This window comes from Catharus ustulatus, chromosome 3, assembly GCF_009819885.2.
Source record: "Catharus ustulatus isolate bCatUst1 chromosome 3, bCatUst1.pri.v2, whole genome shotgun sequence".
Classification (NCBI taxonomy): Eukaryota; Metazoa; Chordata; class Aves; order Passeriformes; family Turdidae; genus Catharus; species Catharus ustulatus.
Window position 1 is genome coordinate 15,877,041 of NC_046223.1, and position 20,423 is coordinate 15,897,463.

Below are 20,423 nucleotides of genomic sequence, written 5' to 3' on the forward strand. Positions count from 1 at the left end.
AGTGACAGGGCTACTCCAGGGCTACTCTCCATTTCCACCTGCACACAACAAGCAGCCAACAACAAAGAGGAGAGGGTTCTGCAAAGGGGAGTCCCACAATGAACTGCACCGCACGAGAAACAGGATGAGATGAAAAAAATAGTTCCCACGAAGGAGAAGGGAAATGCCACAGGCTGAGAAGTGCATGATGAAGCTCAAAGAAAGCTTCTGGACACCATGATACTAAAAGAAAGGATCCAGCAGATGGAACTCTTGGAAGCTACAGCTGGAAGTCCACATTTCCAATGCTCATTCAGTAATGAAGCACCAAAATCCCTCCATTATCTTACCCTCAGCCACTGTTTATCTCCAAGGAGTAACAGAGCCTCTGTATAAAACAAGACACGTGAACTCTCTGACCTACAAAACTGCAAAGTAAATTAAATTTTCTTAAAATTATTTTGTGGAAGCATTAAAAGGACATCTATCTATGAACAATTTAGATGCTACACATGGTGTTTTTATAACAGTTCCAAGGAGAAGAGTATTTAAAGACATTTAAGACTGCAAGCTGGGAGAAGTGTCAAATACAGACAAGCGTCAGTTGCTGATGTGGGGCTACACAAAACCGAAGTGCTGCCTTTCTTCCCCAAGGCTGCTGAAGGACCCTGCACTCAAGATCAAGAGTCTTCATTTCTTTTTAATGAAGAAGAAAGAATGAAGGGCTCTGTATCAAGCAAGGCTCCACTATTTCAGAAGTCATCTCAGGCACCTTGGAAAGGGAAGGCATTTTCCACTATGGGCTACACATCTTTGCAAACCCTGTGCCAAGCAGCACCAGAAACAGGATGCAAAGTCACCTAGGGTAGTAGGAGGGCGACAGACAGGAGGCAAGTGTGGAAGCAAGTGTCCTGCTCACTTCCAAGCACCACTGACACCGCCGAGTACCCACGGTTGAGATGCACGACCAAGACCTCGGCCAGTGCTCACGCCCAAGCGGACAAAACCAAGTCTCGCGCCCAACCAGGCAGAAGAGGACAAGGGAAAACACTGCCAGTTTCACTTCCCCGGCACAGCGGAGCCCGCTGTCCGTATTCCAGCATGTCCTGCAGACGAGGCCATTCTGCTCTCGCCGCTCTCCCCCGGTACCTGCAGACCCGCACCTCCCGTGCCCCCCGGGGCTGCCTCCGCCTCATCACCCGGAGGAAGCGCCCTGGGCCCCGGCACTTGGCGCTACCGCGGAAAGCTGCGCTGCAGCCCCGAGCGGCGCCAGGGATGCGGGCCCCGCGGGGGGCGGCAGCGGGGACGGGTGCTGGTGCCGGGTACCTTGGAGTACTCCTGAGCCAGCTTCTGGTACTTTCCCTGCAGCTCCGCCGCCGCCGCCATCTCCGCCCCGCCGGCTCGGCCAGACTCGTCTCGGCTGGGCTCCACCGGGCCGGGCTCGGCGCTCCCGCCTGCCCCGCACGCCCTCGAATGGGAAGACGCACTTCCGGGTTCAGGGCGGCGGGAACGCGATGACGTAACCGCGCCGTGCGCGAGGCGGGGGGCGGAGCTTTAGGCCGCCGGCGCCACCATCTTGACGCAATTTCCAAGATGGCGCCGGGAAGGGGGCGGGGCTGGGGACCGGCTGACGTGACGCTAGCCAGGCGCTCGCCGCCCGTTGCCATGGCAACGGCTGAGGGGCCGCGCGCGGCCTGCGGACTACGGAGCGCCACCCCGTCCAAAAAGTTTCGCCCGCGAGCGGGACTGGGGTTCATGTCGCGACAATCGCGATTGGGGAGGCGGCAAGCGATGCTCCGGTGCCCCGACGCCATCCCTGCCTGGGCACCGTGCCCCCGTCGGTCCCGCGGCTCCCCAGCCGGGCAGCGCTGTCGCCAGGGGGAGCCCCGGCACTCGCGACACGCTCAGAAACTGAGGCAGCCGCGGGTATTTGCAGGCCCATCGGGGACTCAATAAAAGAAAAGGTGGTTCCGTCGCTTCCCGTAACTCGCAGTGGGTGTCAGTGCCGTGCTTGCGTCTCCCTACAGCCTCCAGCCCTCGTGTCCTAACTGCAGGAGATACTAAGTGTCTCCATTATATCCTAATGAAGGAGAACATGGGTCGGTCCCGGTCGTGCAATGCCTTCTCAAGCTACAGAAACTCGAATTCCACAGTCTGGGGCATCATTGAGAGGGGATCTCATCAATGCATGTAAATATCTCAAAGGGCCAAGGGGACGGTGCCGGGCTCTTCTCAGTGGTGCCCAGTGGCAGGACAAGGAGCAGTGTCTGTACGCTAACACACAAGAGGTTCCACCGCAGCATGAGGAAGAATTTCTTTACATTGAGGGTGGCAGGGCACTGGCACAGCTGCCCAGGGAGGTTGTGCACTCTCCCTCCCTGGAGGCATTCAAACCCCACCTGGACACGTTCCGGTGTCACCTGCTCCAGGTGACCCTGCCCTGGCAGAGGGGTTGGACTGGATGATTTCCTGAGGTCCCTTCCAATCCTAAAAACTCTGATTTTGTAATTGTGGGTATCTGCACCCAGTGTTTCCCTGGGGCGCCCTTCTCTTCCCTCTTCCCTCCGGCATATAGCTGTTTCAGAGCCACTTTGAGCTTCTCCAGCATTGAGCCATCCTATAGAGACTGCTCTGCTACTTATCTCCTATTTGCTTCTTGGTCCTCAGACTGGCCAAACATTTAAACATGTATATACCTCCAACACACTTCAAGCAGAAACTGAAACCATCACAAACGTTGTATTTGGTCCTACCAGGTACTCAGCCAATGCAGAATTTTGTTTCTGAACATGACTGAAAACAGATGTGTAAGGAAAAGAGTAGTAAGGCAAAAATGTGATGAGACTTAACCAGTATATGCTGAGCATCTGGCAATTTGCAGGTTAAGGGCTTCCTGGTCTAGACAGAGATGTATCAGCAAATTACTATTTTTGTTCCATTTCCATGGCATCATTTTTTTCTACTTGATTTCAGCACAGTGTCTTCATAGCTGTTCCTCAGTTACCTCCTTTTGTCTTTGTTTTCCTTAAGTAGGAGTGGATAGAAGGTGCCCATAATGGAAGCTAATATTTTCCTTAGTCTTAAGGCTTTGATGGTGTGTGTGTGTGTGTGTGTGTGTGTGTGTGTGTGTGTGTGTGTGTGTGTGCGCGTGTGTGTGTGTGTGTGTGCTGTTCTTTTGCTCATCACAGTAGTGGAGTTGGCAAGCCCTAAATATGACACCAGGGCCAGATTAGTAAACATGTTTGTGTCTCCACAGGAAGTCTTAATGTTGGAGGACATGTTGCTGATCCCTATTGCCAACAACAGCACTGTGCATTTTTAGGAAGTATAAAAGGGGAGACAGGCAAAACACACACTGTCATCATTTATCCAAATGATCTTGCTGCTGTTCTGCTTGACCAGAAAAGCTTAAACAGCAATCCTGGGATAAGAAATAAGGAAGCTGTAGTTTTTAACTATTAGAGCAGATACGCTTCTCTTTCCACTCCATTTTGCATCCCCTACAGAAGTTCTCTAGTGAAGCAAATGTGGTTTGCAATTGCTGCACATCAGGGTGAAGAGCATCATGCCTTCCATGGTATATCCTTACATGTCACTGCAGTTAATTTTGTATAGGAAAATTATTTAAAGCCTTTACATTTGATTCCAACCTGTACTTCTAGGTTTGCATTTTTTAGGATGTGTCTTTCATTGAAATGTTGCACTGAAATGCTTTGAAGCCACTTTGCAAGTACTCCCAGGTTTGTGCTGCCTTCAGAGATGCTTTTGTGGTGCAGTTTTCCCCTTCTCTCTGGTGCAGTGAGTGCTGGCAGAGAGGTTTCACAGCTGAAAGCTGGGAAACAAGCTCAGGGAATTACAGTGCCTAGTTGTGGAAGAATGAATTGTTTCCCCACTGACAACAGCAGCGTTCCTGACTGGGCAGCAAGCACTCAGAGTGCAAGAAGAGCACAGAATTTATTCACCTCCATCCACCCAAAGTGGCAAGGCCCAAGTGTACATCGTATCATTTATTATAGGAGGCAACGCCAATTGCTTGAAGCAAGTGAAAGGAGCAAGTAAAAGCTGGGTGGTTTACTGCTTCAAGGCTGAGAGCTGGCTGCAGGATTTAGGCTCATCAGAACAGCCCTGCTTCAGTGTATTTAAGCATCAAGCCAGCCTGTTGTGTTTTAAAGTGGTACTGTCTCCTCCCCAGTTTCTCATGGATCCCAGAGTCCCTATAATGTCAGGAACCTACAACGTTGTAATTTATCAGTTATCCCATGGTGGTTCTTGGCAAACAGCTTCAGTAAATTTCAAAAAAACATGGGTGACAAAAGTTAGCTTGTTTGTTAATTGGGATTTTTTTCACTCTCTCACAGGGAATTCTCAGATTCATCCTTTTGATTTGCCATGGCAGCTGCAAGTGCTACTTCCCCAAACGTCAGCTGTGAAAAAAATGTCTTAATTGTTCTCTTTCCTCGCAAACACATCCTTAATTCTCACCTCTCCCTAGAGAGCAAGGCTGTCCCGGCATTGCAGCCCAGGGATGTGTCACCGCAGTGTGGTGTCATGAGGCTTCCACAGAACTGACTCAGTAATTGCAAGGGACTGTTCCTCTTGTCAGAAGTTTGGAGTGAGAGAGCTCATGGAAGTGGAATGCTAAGCAGTGTGGGGTGGTGGCCACAGGACCCCTAAAATACAGTAAATTCACGAATACAAGCCGCACTGAGTATAAGCCACATCTCTCGGTGTTGGCAAACATTTCGGTTTTTGTCCATAAATAAGCCGCACCCGAATATAAGCCGCTCTGTCGTTCGCAGTGAGGACCCGCGTGCAATTAGTAACAGAACCGTGGCAGGGCGGGGTTTACTGGCTGAGCTAAGGCTGTGCAGGCTCGGCCCGCTAGGGGCTGCTGACGGGGCCAGGTGGCCCAGCCCGGTGCTGCCGCTCGGGGCCGGCCGCCGCTGCCACTGGGCTCGGTCACCCCGGGTCGGCGCTGCCCCGCGGTGGCAGGCAGGGACGGAGCTTCCCCCGCTCCTACGGCAGCGGCGGCGGGCAGGGACGGAGCTTTCCCGCGCCCGTGGCGCCGGCGGCGGGCGCGGACAAAGCACCCCGCCTCCTCCCCGAGATGCGGCAATGGCGGCGCGCACTTCCCCCCCCTCCTCGGGCCGCGGCAATGGCTGCGCAGGGCTCCCGTCGGCTCCCGGAGCCGCGGCAATGGCGGCACCCCCCCCCCGTCGGCTCCCCGGGCCGCGGCAATGGTGGCGCCCCCCCCCCACCTCTCCTCCGCGGCAATGGCGGCGCCCCCCCCCCCCCTTTCCTCCCCTGGGCTGCAGCAGAGGAGGGAAGAAGAGAGCTCTCCCGCCTCTCTCCCCGCCCCCCGTGCTGCCTGCAGGGAGCCAGGGCAACACGGTAACACTGTAACAATTGCGGAATGCCGGCTTTTACTGGCCGGTGCTTGGCTCGGCACTCTGGCTGGCACGTCTGGGGTTGTAAATGTCAGAAAATTATTAATATATTAGCCGCACCCGACTATTAGCCGCACTTCCGGGTTTCCACCAAAATTTTTGTCAAATTGCTGCGGCTTGTATTCGTGAAATTACTGTACTGCCTTCTGTAACACACCCACGGGAATATAAGTACAGGTTATGGCAGCAGAGCTTCATGCAAGCTCAGACGTGACGTGTGGAGCAAAGGAATCCCTCCCAGCACTCATGACATTTTTGTTTCCATGGGGGGAGAACAGACAGCAAAGGATAGACAGTGTTACAGAGACTGTCATTCCCTTGTGTCTGTGCTCAGCAGCTGGGACAATGAGTGTTGAATTCTAGGTGCTGTCTCAAGACAACTAGTTTATTTAAGAATTACTGTGATTGTTTCAAAAACATCCTGTTTTCAAGCTTATTTGTCCTCTCTTCCTGCTCAAATCATGTCTTCCCTTTGGTCTGGTTGGTCAGGACTTATACTCACAGACCCCGAGAATAGGTGCAGGTAAAGAAATAAACAAAGAATATTATTTAAATTATCGAGGATATTTTCTGTGCTTTGGGAAAATAAACTTCATTGTCATCACATCTGTCCTCACAAGTACTCACAACAAAAGGGTTTCTAAGAGACAGACAAAATTCAAAAATTATTGGAAGAGAGCCATCTTCAGTCATCAGACTATCACAAGCAGCGCATAAACCACATCCTCGGAAGCTGCGAACACCCGTAACTGGTGTTTTGTTTCTGTTATCGTAGCAACGGCAAGTCTGAACAGCAGGATGTGTGCTCACAACGCACGCTCCTTATTCCTCATGGTGACTGTAAATAACCTTTCACCTCATGAAAACCTCTGATAAAAAAGGCAAGTAACAAAAAAAAATTAAAAATACATATATATATATGTATAGATAATGTGTCTCATGGACCAGTTTAATTATTATTTTATTCATTATCCTAATTTCAGTGTTCCCATAGCATTTAAAAATATAAATGAGAACAAGTCTCTCTCTCTCTCTCTCCCTCTCTCTCCCATGTCACTTCCCAGCCCATAGGTTAAATAGCTTGAGTCATCTATAGGGTGTGTGCATGGCCAGGGGAGCGGTGCCTTTGTGCAGAAAGGAATTGCTGAGGACAAGAAGCTGGAAAAACTGAGCAGGCAACTGCCTGTGATAAGTCAGAGTTGAACTTTGCAGCTCACGTTCTATGTGGGTACAACACAGAGCAGCCCTGGGTGCAACAGCAGAAACTGCTGTTGCTCCACAGAAAATCCTTACTGATACTCACTCCATAAAACAGGAGAACTTAGCTCAAAAAGTCTGGGGGTTACTTTTTTTTTTTTTTTAAATGTGGAATTCCCCCTCTTTAGAGAAATGAAACCTCTTCCCTAGCTTTGCTATCTATTGTTGAAGGTCTGTACTTCTTCTACAGCTTCGTTTCTTGCTTTTCTTCACACTTGCAGGGGCCATAGCTAAGAAACCTCAGCCTGGCTAGAACTGCCACACTGAGATTCCAGAGTCTTTCATGTTTGCTGGAGAAAGAGAAATAAAAGCAATATACATGAAATCTCGAGAGACAAATTGCCTGATTTCATAGAGAAAGAAATAATGGAGGAGGAGCATTGCGAAGATTATGGAATGAGAAGTGGATGCTTTCTCGTGTGCCCCTTGTGACACAGATCTGCAAGCCTTGGAAAGAAGTCCTGACTTAGCCCTGCAAGGAACATCCACAAACCTGCAGCTGTTACTGCAGCAAAGATGTAATGGGTTTGTCTTCTCTCCAGAGACAGACACATGAGCAGAGAAAGGAGAGAGCTGGGAGATCTACCAGGAGTTTACCAGGGAACATTTAATCAGAACTATTCTTGTTCATTATCTATTTTTCATTATTCATTTTAAAAGGATCGAGGTGCCTCTGGGAATGATTTGGACTTTTGGACTGAGCTAAAACCAGGTCTTTGATGTGTAAAGACCAGGATGGAAAAAGAAGAGGGATGGAGGAGATGTGGGGCATGGCTCCTCACTGACAACACACCATGCCAGGAGGAGAAAACCATACACATTTTTTTTGGGGCAACATGAGCCCAGCAATGGGAATGGGAATGGGAGTGGTGGAAGGGAGGATTAAAAGGCAACAGGGGAGTATCCTGATCAAATCAACTGCTGAAAAAAGTGCCTTGGCAGGGACAGTTTTGTCTTTGTGGATTGGTATGAACTGGGAAGAAGAGACAGCACGAGGAGCAACGTGGTGTCAATTTTAAACCCTAACAACAGGAGGAGGAAGAATCCTAAGTGGGATTATGAGGCTGAGATGAACAATGTTAGCATTTAAAATATTAATAATATATTTTTTGAAATTTTACTGCATTTGGTGGGAGGAAGGGCTTGTGCAGTTTTCTTTTGTTATGATACTTAGCAGTTACAGCAGCATTATCTCAGCTGAGACATCACATTAAGAAGGTAGCAGTGAACTTGAGTGCACTTACAGGGGCTTGTAGTAATTAATCAAAGAGTGACACAGCTAGTCAGAATTTTTTTCTTTTTTTGGTAAAATACCTGAGTAGCATTCCAGGCCTCTACATTTTAGAAAGAAAGAAAATGCAGATAACTACAAAAAAAAAGCCTCACCAAACAACCCCCAACCAACAAAAATTCTCTGTAGAGCTTCATCATTATCTGTAATGATTTAAAGGAATTAAAGTTTTCCACTATTAAAATCCCCATCAATTTAAAATTACATTTTTTTTTAATGCCTTTAGGTAAGACAACAAGCTTCTTAACTTAGCTGAAATACAGAAAAAAACAAGGACACATAATATTACTAAAAATTGAAGCTTAATTGTTATTGCCATCAGCACTCATTCACTTGAAATCCAGCATTCCTTAGAAGGAAAGCAGAGGTGAGCCACTTGCACAAGCCAGCAAAGAAAGGAAGATTCCCAGAACAATGCAGGATTTTCACCTCTAATTGTGTCCCATATTTGTGTATAGATCAGAGCTAACATGAAATTTGTTATCGAGCTTTACCTGGGGCATTTTTGCTTCTCCTTGTTCTGAGGCATCCACTGTGATAAATAAAACAGCACCGCTACAAGGAGCAGGGCATTTGTGAAGTTGGGCACCAACAAGTAGGGATTACCCAGCACACTGGAAATAATGAACCTTGACAGATCTAGGGTTAAATACTTTAAAATTAGATCCTGCTGAAAGCCGAATCTTGTCGCTTAGCAACGGCCGCACGGGATGCTGCTGTCACTCAGAGGATGCTTCTCTGGGGAGATCACATCACACTCACAGAAAATGGGCTGTGATTGGGGCAAGGTGACATCATATTTTAAGGTAGCAGCCAACACGATTGCACTGGAGTTAATACCCAGAGATTTAAGGAAACATCTTCTCTTTTGGAATAGCTCAGCTCTGCCCACACCTTACCTGACCTAGGGAAGAGCCTGCGCAGAACAGCGGGACCTGTCGGCCAGCACATCACAGCCAAACTCAACAGGTGGAGTTTTCATCTTTTAAATTACTCAGAGCCAAAAGAAAGGAAAAATGCCTGTTATTTGTGGAGCCCTGACCATATTCAGAGCATGGAAAGCTCCACTGGCAGTTTAGAAAACATGCACAAAGCCAGAGAGAATAAAATGTACCCTTACTGAAAATAACTGAAAATTCAGTTCACTGAGCTAATTTTAGCACTTGTAACAACTGGGAACCTACTGGATTTTAGTAAGGAACCAAGATACCAAGCCCCTGAGGGACAAAACCTGTTTTTCAAAGGGATGCTGTGTTAAGGTTGGTACAGGCACCTCCTGAGATTTTTCTGAACACCTGCCTGGGAACTCTAAAGCACATAAGCACATCAGAGCATCTGAGGTGAGTCTGATAGGAGCCATCCTGTGTTCTAAGTATGAAAACACCCAGATTCTGAACTGCTGTCAGCACCTCTGGATTGGATACAGAAATTTGGTATCCAGTCCAACCTAGTACGCTGCCCATTAGGGCCTGGATAGTCAAAATATCAAGGAAATGGAGATTATGGAAACCAGCATAAAAGCAACACCCAGATAGACATAACTGGATTTAGGACACTGGATGTCTTCTCTGAGCATTGAAAGAGCACAGACAGGTCCTTCTTTATTTTGGGAAGGCTGTGCCAAAAAGTTGCTCCTGGTGAGCAGGAAGGTCACCAGGAAGGATCACAACGATCACAGATCTCATTAAATCAACTGCCAGGTCATGAACTACCAAATTTCCTGTGGATAGGGACCTCACCATTTGGCACTGGTGGAGCAGAACAAAGATAGGGACATATTAGTTGATAATGGGATTAGTCAACTGCATGTGAGCAGGTGAAGGCCATGCAGGCATTTGCTGCAAAAGCAGGGAAATATTAAGGCCAGGTTTCAAAAAAAAAAGCACTCTAGAAGAGTGGTTTTCTCTCTTCTCATGCACGTGCCAGCAGGCTGACTTGTCTGGAACTGAGGTACAGAAAAGTGGTTAAGAGGAATGAAGATCATGTCTTCCAAACGGAAAACAAATAATTCTGGTTTGTTTAACAAGTCAAGAGTCTAAGGAGAGAAATGATTGCTTTTGTACTGATGCAATAGGAAAATAAACACGCCGCTGTTTAACAAAGAGCTGTTTAAATGAACCCTGGCAGAGGGTAGGGAGTAATTTTATGTCAGCTCTAAGGAGTTTACAATGGTAAGAGCAGGCAGCTTTCAGGGGAGCCTCCTGAAGGAAAGGGGAGAAAAAAACCACAACTGATCTGAAGACTGAAAATTCAAGCAGAGGTGATATTGCTTCACCTTCCCAGATGCAAGAACCATCCTCATGGATAAAAGCAGGGAAGACTTATATGGCTAAATATCCCAGTAAAGTTCACAGTAACAGCATTGCTGGACTACTATGTAATTATCTCTAAGCAACATGTATTCACTCAGACTACTCAAAACAAGAACACTTACAGGTACCTGTACCCTCAAAACCTGTGAAAGAATAACCATAGTCCACGTCAAATTTAGATAACCCTTTTTTCCAAATCTATCTAAGCTATTAGGTATTTCTTCAACTGTCCTTAAAATACAGCTGCTGTTAGTGCATAATTGCTTCAGTTAGTGCTTTATTTTGAGAGTTGTGGGCTCCATACAGAGGATAATTTCCAGCAAAGTCATAAGAGGAAAACACTCCTGGGAAATTTAACAACAAGCTCAAGGTTCTTAGAATAATATAGTGAATAATAAATAAAAAGGTATCATTAACATATAATACATGGCTGTAATTTTGTCCAAACTAATTAGAGCACTTGTTCTCTTATTAGTCTATTAAGATGAACACTAAATCAAACATATTAATAGTGCACATATATTCTATAATGTGTTTTAAATTTTGTTAGATATGGCAATAAAACAAGTCTTTGTTAACACCGACTGTTACCACTTGAAGTACTGAGAAAGTTGTGTTGTCATCAGAATGTAGAGAGCAAGCTTAACTCAACAACACCAGTGGGTTAAACAAATAAAAATAAAAGAGATGGGCCAATGTCTGCTTTTAATGGAGATAAACATCATGGTGTCCCATCTTGTTTTCCTCCTCTGGTGCTTCTGCCTCTCAGGCACTGGGAGGGTCCACACCATGTGTGTGCATTTGAGAGAAAAGCTGACCCAGGAGCAGCAAGCTGAGGTGTAAAATGAGATGGGGAATACCATTCCTGCTAGGATTAAGAGGAGTTATTCCCACCTATGTGCTGTCCATAAGGCCCTATGTATAAAGAACCAACAGGCATCATAAGTCATTATCTAGAGAAAGCAAACATTGAAAAAAAACCCAAACAAGACCTCTGCTGCTTTATCCAGGGGTGCATTTTTAAAATTACCTGTCCTGTCTAGGCAGTTGATCTTTGAGACTCATCCAAGCAACCTGGCCATAGCAGCACAGGCACAGAACAATTAATGATCACAGGTATTTCATTAGCAAAAGACTCAAGTTATTTCTGTTTAAACAAGTGCTGTGCTCAGGAGGGCAGGAGTTAGGCAGTAGTGTTTCAGCAATTTCCAAGATGTCAAAACATTCCTTAGTTTGCAGGTTAAAGGGTGAAACTGTGGCCTTAACTGGATGCTCTTCAAACATTAGGGGCCAGCTATGGATCAAGGTGACTGTAAGCAAATCCTGCTATGGGCTGGTAAGTATTTCACACATGACTTCCACATGCATACAAACATCTCAACCAAGCCACAATGAATCATCCATCGGGCTTTTTACACTAGCCCAGTCTCGTGGAAGAAGTTTAAATGGGAAGGTGGAAGACAGCAGCACTGAGACCAGAGCCAGGGTCTGCAGACAAAGAGAGAACACAGTGCTTTCTGTTTGCAACGTTGTTTATTTTAGAAAAGCCCCTTTGATCATCTGAATGAAAAATGTGGGCAGAAAAAGTCACAAATGTTATAAAACAAAGTTTATTCTGCAATATTTTGTCATAATGAATTGCATCTCTTTGGTAAAAATAAAATTTATAAACATTTTAATTAACAGAGATTAGCATACAAAAAACTAAACTTTTGTAAATCGTCTTCAAAATGGGTAAAGGACTAAACCAGAGGAAAAAGGGTTAGAATTGGTCACCTACTGGCAAAATTATTCTAAAAAAACCCAAGGACATTGCTTATGCTACATTAGAAACAAGCTAATGGGAATGGTTTAAAAACAACTCTGGTTCATTTGATCAGAAAGCATTCTTACAATTCACTTTTAAATAAATAATAGTTACAATGAATTGGCAATTATAAAATGTTTTATATCACTATATGGCAGTAACATAATACTTTTAATTATGCACTTTTTAGTTTGAAGAAATGTACATTTACAAAACAGACTTGATAATGGCACTGGCAGTTAGGTGTGAAGAATGTGCTTTAAGATAAAATAGCAGGTGCAACATTTAAAATATTCTACCTTTTCTTTTCAATAAATATTTTGACCACACCATTATTAACGTGTATGAGTATACTTTGCTTTAATTAAAGCTTGTACTTTTCAGGCTGATAAAAAGTTGCAAACCACACAACTTCCATTTTATGGTTGGATTTAAAAACATTTGATGTGACTTCTGCAGATCAGTAATTTAGGATTGGAATCTGAAAAGCCATTATAGGTTTGTACAGTAATCACATCAGATTTACCCTGAACAGAGCAACCCCATGAACACGGGTCTCATACACTTCTTCACTGCATTTTAAGAACTGAATGTGGTTCATTAATACTTTTCTTGCCAAAATGTATCCAAGTCAACCATTGGCATCAACATTTTACATATGTCACTAAAAAAACCCAAAGCCCAACAATCAAAATAACTTTTAATTATACTCCATTTATACTATGTACACCAGGATCTCTAACTGAGGTGGCAAACAAACCCGAACCAAACAGATATGTAAGAGAAAGGAAGGGCAGCTCTTCTCCCACTGCCAAGAGAGGTGTTCCACAACTGAGCTGTCGGTCCTTGCTGCCAAACGTGCGGGCAAAGGTCTGGGACAACATGGTGGGACAGGGCTGGGGCACAGCTCATCTGCCTTCCCCTTTGGAAGCAGAGAGGGAAGACAGCAAAGCAGGAAGAGCAGGAAGAGCACGGCCCCGCCGCACCGCTCTGTCCCAGGGAAAGGCTGTGCCTGCTTCCCCCTTCCACAGTTCCAGTTCTCCCAGCTGTAAGGGTGGATGGATGCAGCTTTTGCTGCTAACTGCTGGTTAGTAACTGGTTCTCACTGGTCATTGCATATGGTGATTAAATGCATTGTTAGCATCCCAATCCTTCAGATATGCTGAAGTCATTGTCACCAACTTCAGGGTTAACAGCAGCACAGCCACACTCCCAATAAGCACTAACCTCCTCAAATTTTATCTGAGGTGAAAAGTAATTCAGAACCAAATCAAACCATGGAGCTGACTAAGAACACAGCTTCCAGAATACCTGGACCTTGATCCAGCTTTCACTGGAAGCTACAGAAAGCTGCAGCCACTTCAGCAGGAGGCAGGCAGCACCCCTCTTCAACAGTGTGAAACTGAAATCATGGCACTGAGCAAACCCTCAGGCTGCTCACAGTATTTCTGTGTATCTGAATCCTCCTTTTTACATTGACACAAGCTCTGCCCTTTGCAGTTTTCCATGAGGGTTCAAAAGCAACCCATGAGCAAGAAGAAGCAGTTCCACCAAGCATTCACATCTTCAGCTCCTGAAATCCTAAGAAGCACTGCATTGGTACTTAGTTTTCCTTTAAATGGCGAGTTTTACCCCTACTACCCATCAGTAACACATCCAATATCAAATCTAATTGGCTAGTGCAGCACTTGTGATAGCTGGAACATGCACACACCCCTGCACATGTTGCCCTGTTACAGGTGTAGGCTAACAGGTGCTCACACAAAGCAGGAATGAAGCAGAGTATTTTCCTTCCCTTTCAAGAAATAAAACAAAACATTCTCAAAACTGAATTGCAAAAAGAAATAAAACCCACAAAAAACCAAAAAAACCCCCAACTTTTTTTTTCTCTCCTAGTGTTTGTGCTTTAAATTCCAAAACACAAAGAACCTCGAATATTTCACACTTGATCCAACAGCCATTGAGTCAGCAGGAGCACCACCGTTGTCTTCAAGAGGCACTGGAATGGGCCCTCAGAGCAACAGACCTTCAGCAGCACGGCTGTGTTTGCATTGGAAGTACACAGTTTAGGACAGGATTCATGAAGAGACTGACAAATCAAAAAAAAAAAAAAAAAAAAAGAAAAAAGGGCAAAAAACCCACATTAGTCTAAGAAAGGCATTCAAATAGCCAGGAAAATACTCCCTTAGGGAAAGGTTAAGTTTTGGCTGAATCCAGTACTGTTTTCAACAGTGGACATTGGCTTCCTAAGTGGCTCTGCTCCTAATTTTCACCCAGCTTGCCCAACACCTGGTGGAAGCAGTAGCTTCACATTTGTGAGAACGTTTATGGCACATCATGCTACCTTTCAGCAACAGGAAAGATGACCTTGGATAGCTGTATACAATTCTGCAACATACTTAAGGCATCCTTGTATGTACAGTACTGTTAAACCCACTCCAACAGAACTGCTTACCCATTTTTGAACAGAAAATGAAAAAAAAAAAAAAAAGGCATCATCTACAGGAAGATGTAAGTAATCACCACTGATTTTAAAGAAAAATAGGGATAAAGTTCAACATACCACAAAAAAACATTTTTTGGCTGAAGGATGTCTAGGAACTATAAAGAGATTCTCTTATTGCAAAATGAATTTGAATCCTTTACATGGAAGTCAGAGCCCTTAGACAGAACAAAATTCACCTCTGCAGATGGGGCCAGCAGAGATGTAAATATGATCCACAGTGTGCATCTGAACAAACATATCTCTGAAAATAATAGTCAACTATTGAAAAGAAAAAAAAAATTAAGTGATCGTAAAGTATGTTTTTGGGTTTTCACAAGTCATGCATATCTTCTAATTTGAGAAGATTAAATATTTTCTTTTTAGGTGGTGATTTAAAAATAAATGGCTAAATTATAGTTTGCGCCAAAAATTTAAAAAAAAGCAGTGAGTCCTCTTATGGCTTTGATCTCCCTTGTGAAGGGCAAAAGTAGAAGAGTATTGCCACAATTAAAAAAAATATATGTATATATTCAACACTGACAAACATATTATTTTTTCCTTTGCTTGTGACAGTGGGTCTTTGCAGTACTTATTAAGGAACTCAAGCACGTTTGGATGCCAGCAAGGTGGAGCAGAGACCCTGCTGCTTCCTTCAGCTCCTCATCGATCTCCTGACACAGCTCCTCGAATACTTTCTCGCTGGGCAGACTTTCCTTAGAGGTATCTACACAGGGTTGGGATGCATAGCCACTGTCTCCGAGAGGATCGTCTTCATAGTCCCCATCCGTGTCCACCTCGCTGTGAAAGCCCTCGCTGCCGTCGCTGCCGTCGTGGCTGCTCTTGGAAATGAACTCATACACCTCGTCCAGGGAGGACAGGGAGGACACGCTGGAGCGGGAGGCGCAGCGCTGCGAGCCCATGCTGCTGGCGCTGTAGTTGTGATCCTCGCTCGGATCGATGTTGGTGGCCGCAGAATCATTTTCCGGCAGGTTTATGGAGCTGGGAGGATTGAACGCGCTGCCGTAGCTCCTCTTCTTGGGTGTCTTCAGAGGCTGAGGTTTCTCACCTGTGAAAAACAAGATGTGTCAGTAGGCAAGTGCCCCTGCACCACGTGCACACTGTGCCCAGCTGGCTGCTAGGGAAACTGAATTCCAGCGTTTAAGTGTCGCAATGAGCCCGTTTATTGTCACTCACAGAGCACAACAGTAACCACCTAATCTCAGCTAAGAGCTAGAGGAACAGAGAAGTAACCAAGAAACTCTTCTTACTATCTAGCACAGAGAGGGCCAGGATAGAACTTTGCAGAAAAATATAAAAATTGCAGTAATTTCATGATTATAAGATGCACCTGATTATAAGTCACATGACCAGGTGTCAGCAATTGTCTTGGGTTACAATACAGAGTGTGATAACAGGTATCTGTTCTATCACCATCTGTTGAGGGTGGGGGCAGTGATCCTTATCTCCATGGGAGATATTCTGCTAATGGGCCATCCATTGAAACCAGGCAGGGCATTGTTCTTTATCTTTTCACAACCCATCCTTCCTCCAGCCAGTCATTTTCTGCTAATGGCCATTGAGTCCCACTGTGTGACTGATAAAATTACTGCATCCCATTGGGAGTTGCTCCAGCCAGGGGGAAGAGCCCAACATTCCTTACCAAGATAAAAACAGAGGTTTTGGGACACTAAGGGAGCCCCTTTCTCCAATGGACTCCAGAGGAAAACCGGATTTCTCCACATCACCACTGGACCTCCAGAGGGAAACTGCACCTTGTACAGGAGCACTGCTCCAACTGAGCCACATCTGTCACTGCAGGAGGATGCAGCCACCATGGAATGGGACTGCTACCAACACCCTGCCTGACGGGGTGTCAGGTTGTACTCTGACTTTGTCAGGGTTTGGAGTTTGTTTCTTTGTAGCACTGTATTTCTATTTTAATTTCCCTAGAAAAGAACTGTTATTCCTAATTCCCATATCTTTGCCTGAGAGTCCCTTGATTTCAAAATTATAATAATTTGGAGGGAGGGGGTTTACATTCTCCATTTCAAAGAGAAGCTCCTGCCTTTCTCAGCAGACACCTGTCCTCCAAACTAAAACAGCAACTTTTTGTTCTTTGTCCATATATAAGCCGCACTTTGGGTTTGGACCAAAATTTTAGTCAAAATGGTGCAGCTTATAATCGTGAAATTACTGTAACTGGGAAAAGGGAAAAAAAGGCTGCTTCTAATAAAACTCTTGCAATACTAGCTGAAAGAATAATTAACCCGGAATTACTTCTTGACTACTCTTACTATTTGGAAACTAGACCATACTTGTTTCCTGAAATTTTATACAGAAAGTATTTAGTTACTGAGTAGAGAAGAAAAACAAGAATAAAATGGTTTATGCTTACAGTCCAGCATCCCTTGTTGAATGGAAGTATTTAACAGCATCATTGCAGTAGCAGCATCAATATCAGATTCTGTGAAGCAGAAGCAGCAAAATGTTAGAACTCTGGTAAGCCTGAGAAGATGAGGTCTCTAAAATATACAAAGAATACATATATATATTTGCCTGTACTGGCCTACAACAAAGAGCAAGGGTGGGGGGATGTACAAACTCAGACAAAGCATGACCCTTGTACAGCTCAGTACTGCTCCAGATCAGTCTCATACCTCAAGTATGACATTCAAAGGCTGAGTTCTCACGTTGCACTCACTGAAGCCAAGAATCAGTGACACAATTAAACGTTCATGTGACAATGCTGTTGCTATACTTAACAACTGCCTTTTGTTTGTAGCAGTTGGGAGAGAAAGATTAGACACATGGCACAGCAAAGCACCTCAGCAGCTCCATACCCTGGCTGTGTGAATGTGCAAGGCTGAGAGCAGCCGTGCCCATTAACGCAGCACTAATTGAGCACAGCTCCCTCCTCCAGCAGAATTTTTCACACAAGTAAGTCAAACGGAAGAAATTGAGACTACGTGGGGGAAGAGGGCACTGAACTGCTCAATCTAGGAAGCAAGGGGATCTAAATAATAAATAGGCATGTAGAAAAGGTTGAGGTGAATTGTGGCACTGTCAGCTGCAGTGAGAAGCACTGTTGCAAAACGCCATCCTTTGCAGAGTAGATTGCTTACATTTCTGAAAGGCACCTTGAGGATAACAGGGCAGTGAGTGACATTCCTAACCAGAACAAGGTCAGAGGGAAAAGAAACAAGCACTCCTTTCCCACTCATTTCAGGACATGCTCATGCCCTTTAAAGAAGGGGAAATCCAATCCATTCTTTGGTTCACTTCTGCAATGGATGATGAATACTCCTTACACAGGACAGAAATGTGTATGGTGGAGTAACCAGGGAAAACAGGAACAAAGAGACAGTGAGCTGTCACAAGAGCCTGGATGTCTGGGAGCAGAAGATCACATCTGAGGTGTAGGTAGGTATGTACATATGTATGAGCAGTGAGTGGAGAACAGGGCTGGAAGGGACCAGCAGCAAGCAGAACAGGCTCTCAGATTTGCTGAACTGGAACTGTGGGAGGAACTGTTAAAGCAAAACATCAGCAATGCCATTTTTGATGGCATTTGTTTTCTTCCCCACATTACAGGTATTAACTGTATCACTGACTTTAAGGAGAGGGTAGTATTGGGAGGAGGACTGGAGAGTTGTCAGCATGGATTCCTTATCTTGATAAATGTCCCTAACTTCACCCTGGCCAAGGAGAAATTTTAAGAACATGACACCTTGGGAATGTTTACCAACATGAGAAGGGGACTGAGTTGCTGTTTCCAACCCAGGTTATAAAACATACACATTTTCCCCCTTTGTTTTCCATGCCTTTAATTTTAAATCCAGTATGCTTTAGGTTCTTCTCCATTGTGCTCATACAATTATTTTTTTTCCCTTCTGCTTTGGCTTCCTTTGGCAGAAATGGAGCTCCTGAATTCATAGGTTATATGCACCCAACTGATAAAAAGAAGTAGAAAAATAATGCAAGAAGAATTACTGCTCCACTAGTATGATCAGGAAGTGAAATATTCCCATTCCTTACTCGCTATCCCAGACATTTTGTTCTATCATCTGATGTTGGTATATAAGCACCACCTTGTTAAAATGACAAGCAATCAGAGGCATTAATGCAACGCAGGATTACTACCTACAAAGGGTATTTCTGTACCTTAATACTCCCAAAGAATGAGGAGAGGCACTTGTGCAGTGGTTTCTTAGCAGTGCTCTGTGTCACTGATAATGTGCTTTGGCTTCATTTGTGATTGCTCTTCTCAACAGTGCAGTATTTCCCATATTTGTGCTTCTCCAGCAGAATGGCTGAGGAAGCACCTTACTACAAGGAATTCTGTTCATCTGCACAAGAGTTGCCCTATGGGACCCAGGAACATGAATGGCTTGCCTCTAATGCCAGAGAAATGCTGAGCAGGCTCCCCCACATCAGAAACTGAATGACACCAGATACCCATCATTATTCTGGCAATGCTGGTGTAGCTAAATGGAAGAGGCAACATCAGACTGGCAACCTTCAAACTTGTCACAGGAAACATCAGCAAGATCCTCAGGAGGAAAGGGATTTCTTGTTTTCCCCAACGAGCCCTGAGAATCCCAGACCCAGCAGCCCTGCAGCAGCCAGCCAGCCAAGGGATGTTTCCTTGCCACCCAGATGCCAGCACAGAACCTCCAGCCGGTGCATGGTGGTCATCACCTGTGGGCCACTGCTTGGTGTCCAAAAAGCCTTGGCTTTGCTGCCTAACCAAAACTGCTGGTTTGTGGCCAAAAACTAAAAGCAACCTTCTCACCTCTAAGCCTACTGAGCCAGCAAAATCAGGGAGCTGAGTGTCTGATCAGGTCCCACTTGGGCAGTGCCTTTCACTATTCTGTTGGAAGAGGTGTAACAACACTCCTCTGCAACACATTTTGTTAGCTTTAACCCTTTTAAAATTGAGTACCGTACACTTTTCAGCACTTAAAAATCAAAAGTATTATTACTTTTCTCTAGGACAAGCCTAATTAAGTTTTATTAACAAGGTATAAGAGCTGTGCTCAACTGGCTTCTTCAAAAGAAATGCTGCAACTCCCAGCACACTTTCTAGCCCCTCTTGGTACCACAAGTTTTACACACTAACCTTTGCTACCTTTGGTTCTCAGTTCTTGGTCTCCAATAAGGCTAATAAAGAGATGTGCAGCTTTCAGATTTGTTTCCTACTGAACTATTCATTAAGTAGGTCATACTTGGGAGTGATGCATGAGCTGAGTATTTTGCTGTCAGAACAAGATGGCCCCAATTACACCTTGAAATTAGTCTCATGGATTTAAAATTAATACCCAAGTAGTTAATATAACACACCTGCATTGTACTACATCTGGGGTTTTTTGTCATCTAGCAGACCCTTCAGAGCAGGGACAGAGACAACATCAGCTGGGCTGCAGTCCATGCTGTTGACCAAAACCAGGGGAGGAGAGTGCAAGGAAATTCAAACCTTACCTTTGAGAGATCGGCCATGATTCTGCTGAAGGACCGAAGTCAGGTAGTGAGGGGACGACGACCTACTGGAAAAGAAATTCAACAGCTCAAAGCCAAGCCCTGATTAGGCAAATGATTTCTACAAGGTACAGCAGATATTATACATAATATTATGATGATAGAAGGCTAAAAATAAAACCAACCCTATTCACCACAGGAAGACAAGCAATTTCTGCTGCCCTCAGTAGATGGCTCAGCACTGGTTCATATTTTGTGCAGGACTATTTAAGCTATCACCAGCATTTGGAAAACACCTCCAAACACACACTAAGCAAAAATCTTCTTGGCAAGAGTCACTGACTTCTACAGATCTTCCACACCTGCCTAA

General features: G+C 44.9%; 2 protein-coding genes across 4 annotated transcripts in view; both read right to left on the reverse strand.

Annotated features, from left to right (window-relative positions):
* PPP1R21 (protein phosphatase 1 regulatory subunit 21) overlaps nucleotides 1-1,438 on the reverse strand; it is a 31,513-nt gene extending 30,075 nt beyond the window's left edge. Inside the window, exon 1 of the mRNA XM_033055128.2 lies at nucleotides 1,306-1,438. Within this exon, the coding sequence (XP_032911019.1) occupies nucleotides 1,306-1,365 (60 nt within the window). The 5' untranslated portion in view covers nucleotides 1,366-1,438. The remainder of the gene's footprint in view (nucleotides 1-1,305) is intronic.
* A 10,362-nt stretch (nucleotides 1,439-11,800) lies between these two features.
* FOXN2 (forkhead box N2) overlaps nucleotides 11,801-20,423 on the reverse strand; it is a 30,846-nt gene continuing 22,223 nt past the window's right edge. For 2 of the 3 annotated variants that reach the window (XM_033055856.1, XM_033055857.2), the window contains exons 4-6: nucleotides 20,057-20,121; nucleotides 16,974-17,042; nucleotides 11,801-15,644 (exon numbers count right to left, since the gene is read on the reverse strand). In XM_033055856.1, coding sequence (XP_032911747.1) covers nucleotides 15,127-15,644; nucleotides 16,974-17,042; nucleotides 20,057-20,121 — 652 coding nt within the window. In that variant the 3' untranslated portion in view covers nucleotides 11,801-15,126. The remainder of the gene's footprint in view (nucleotides 15,645-16,973; nucleotides 17,043-20,056; nucleotides 20,122-20,423) is intronic. The other variant, XM_033055858.2, reaches the window with a different exon arrangement.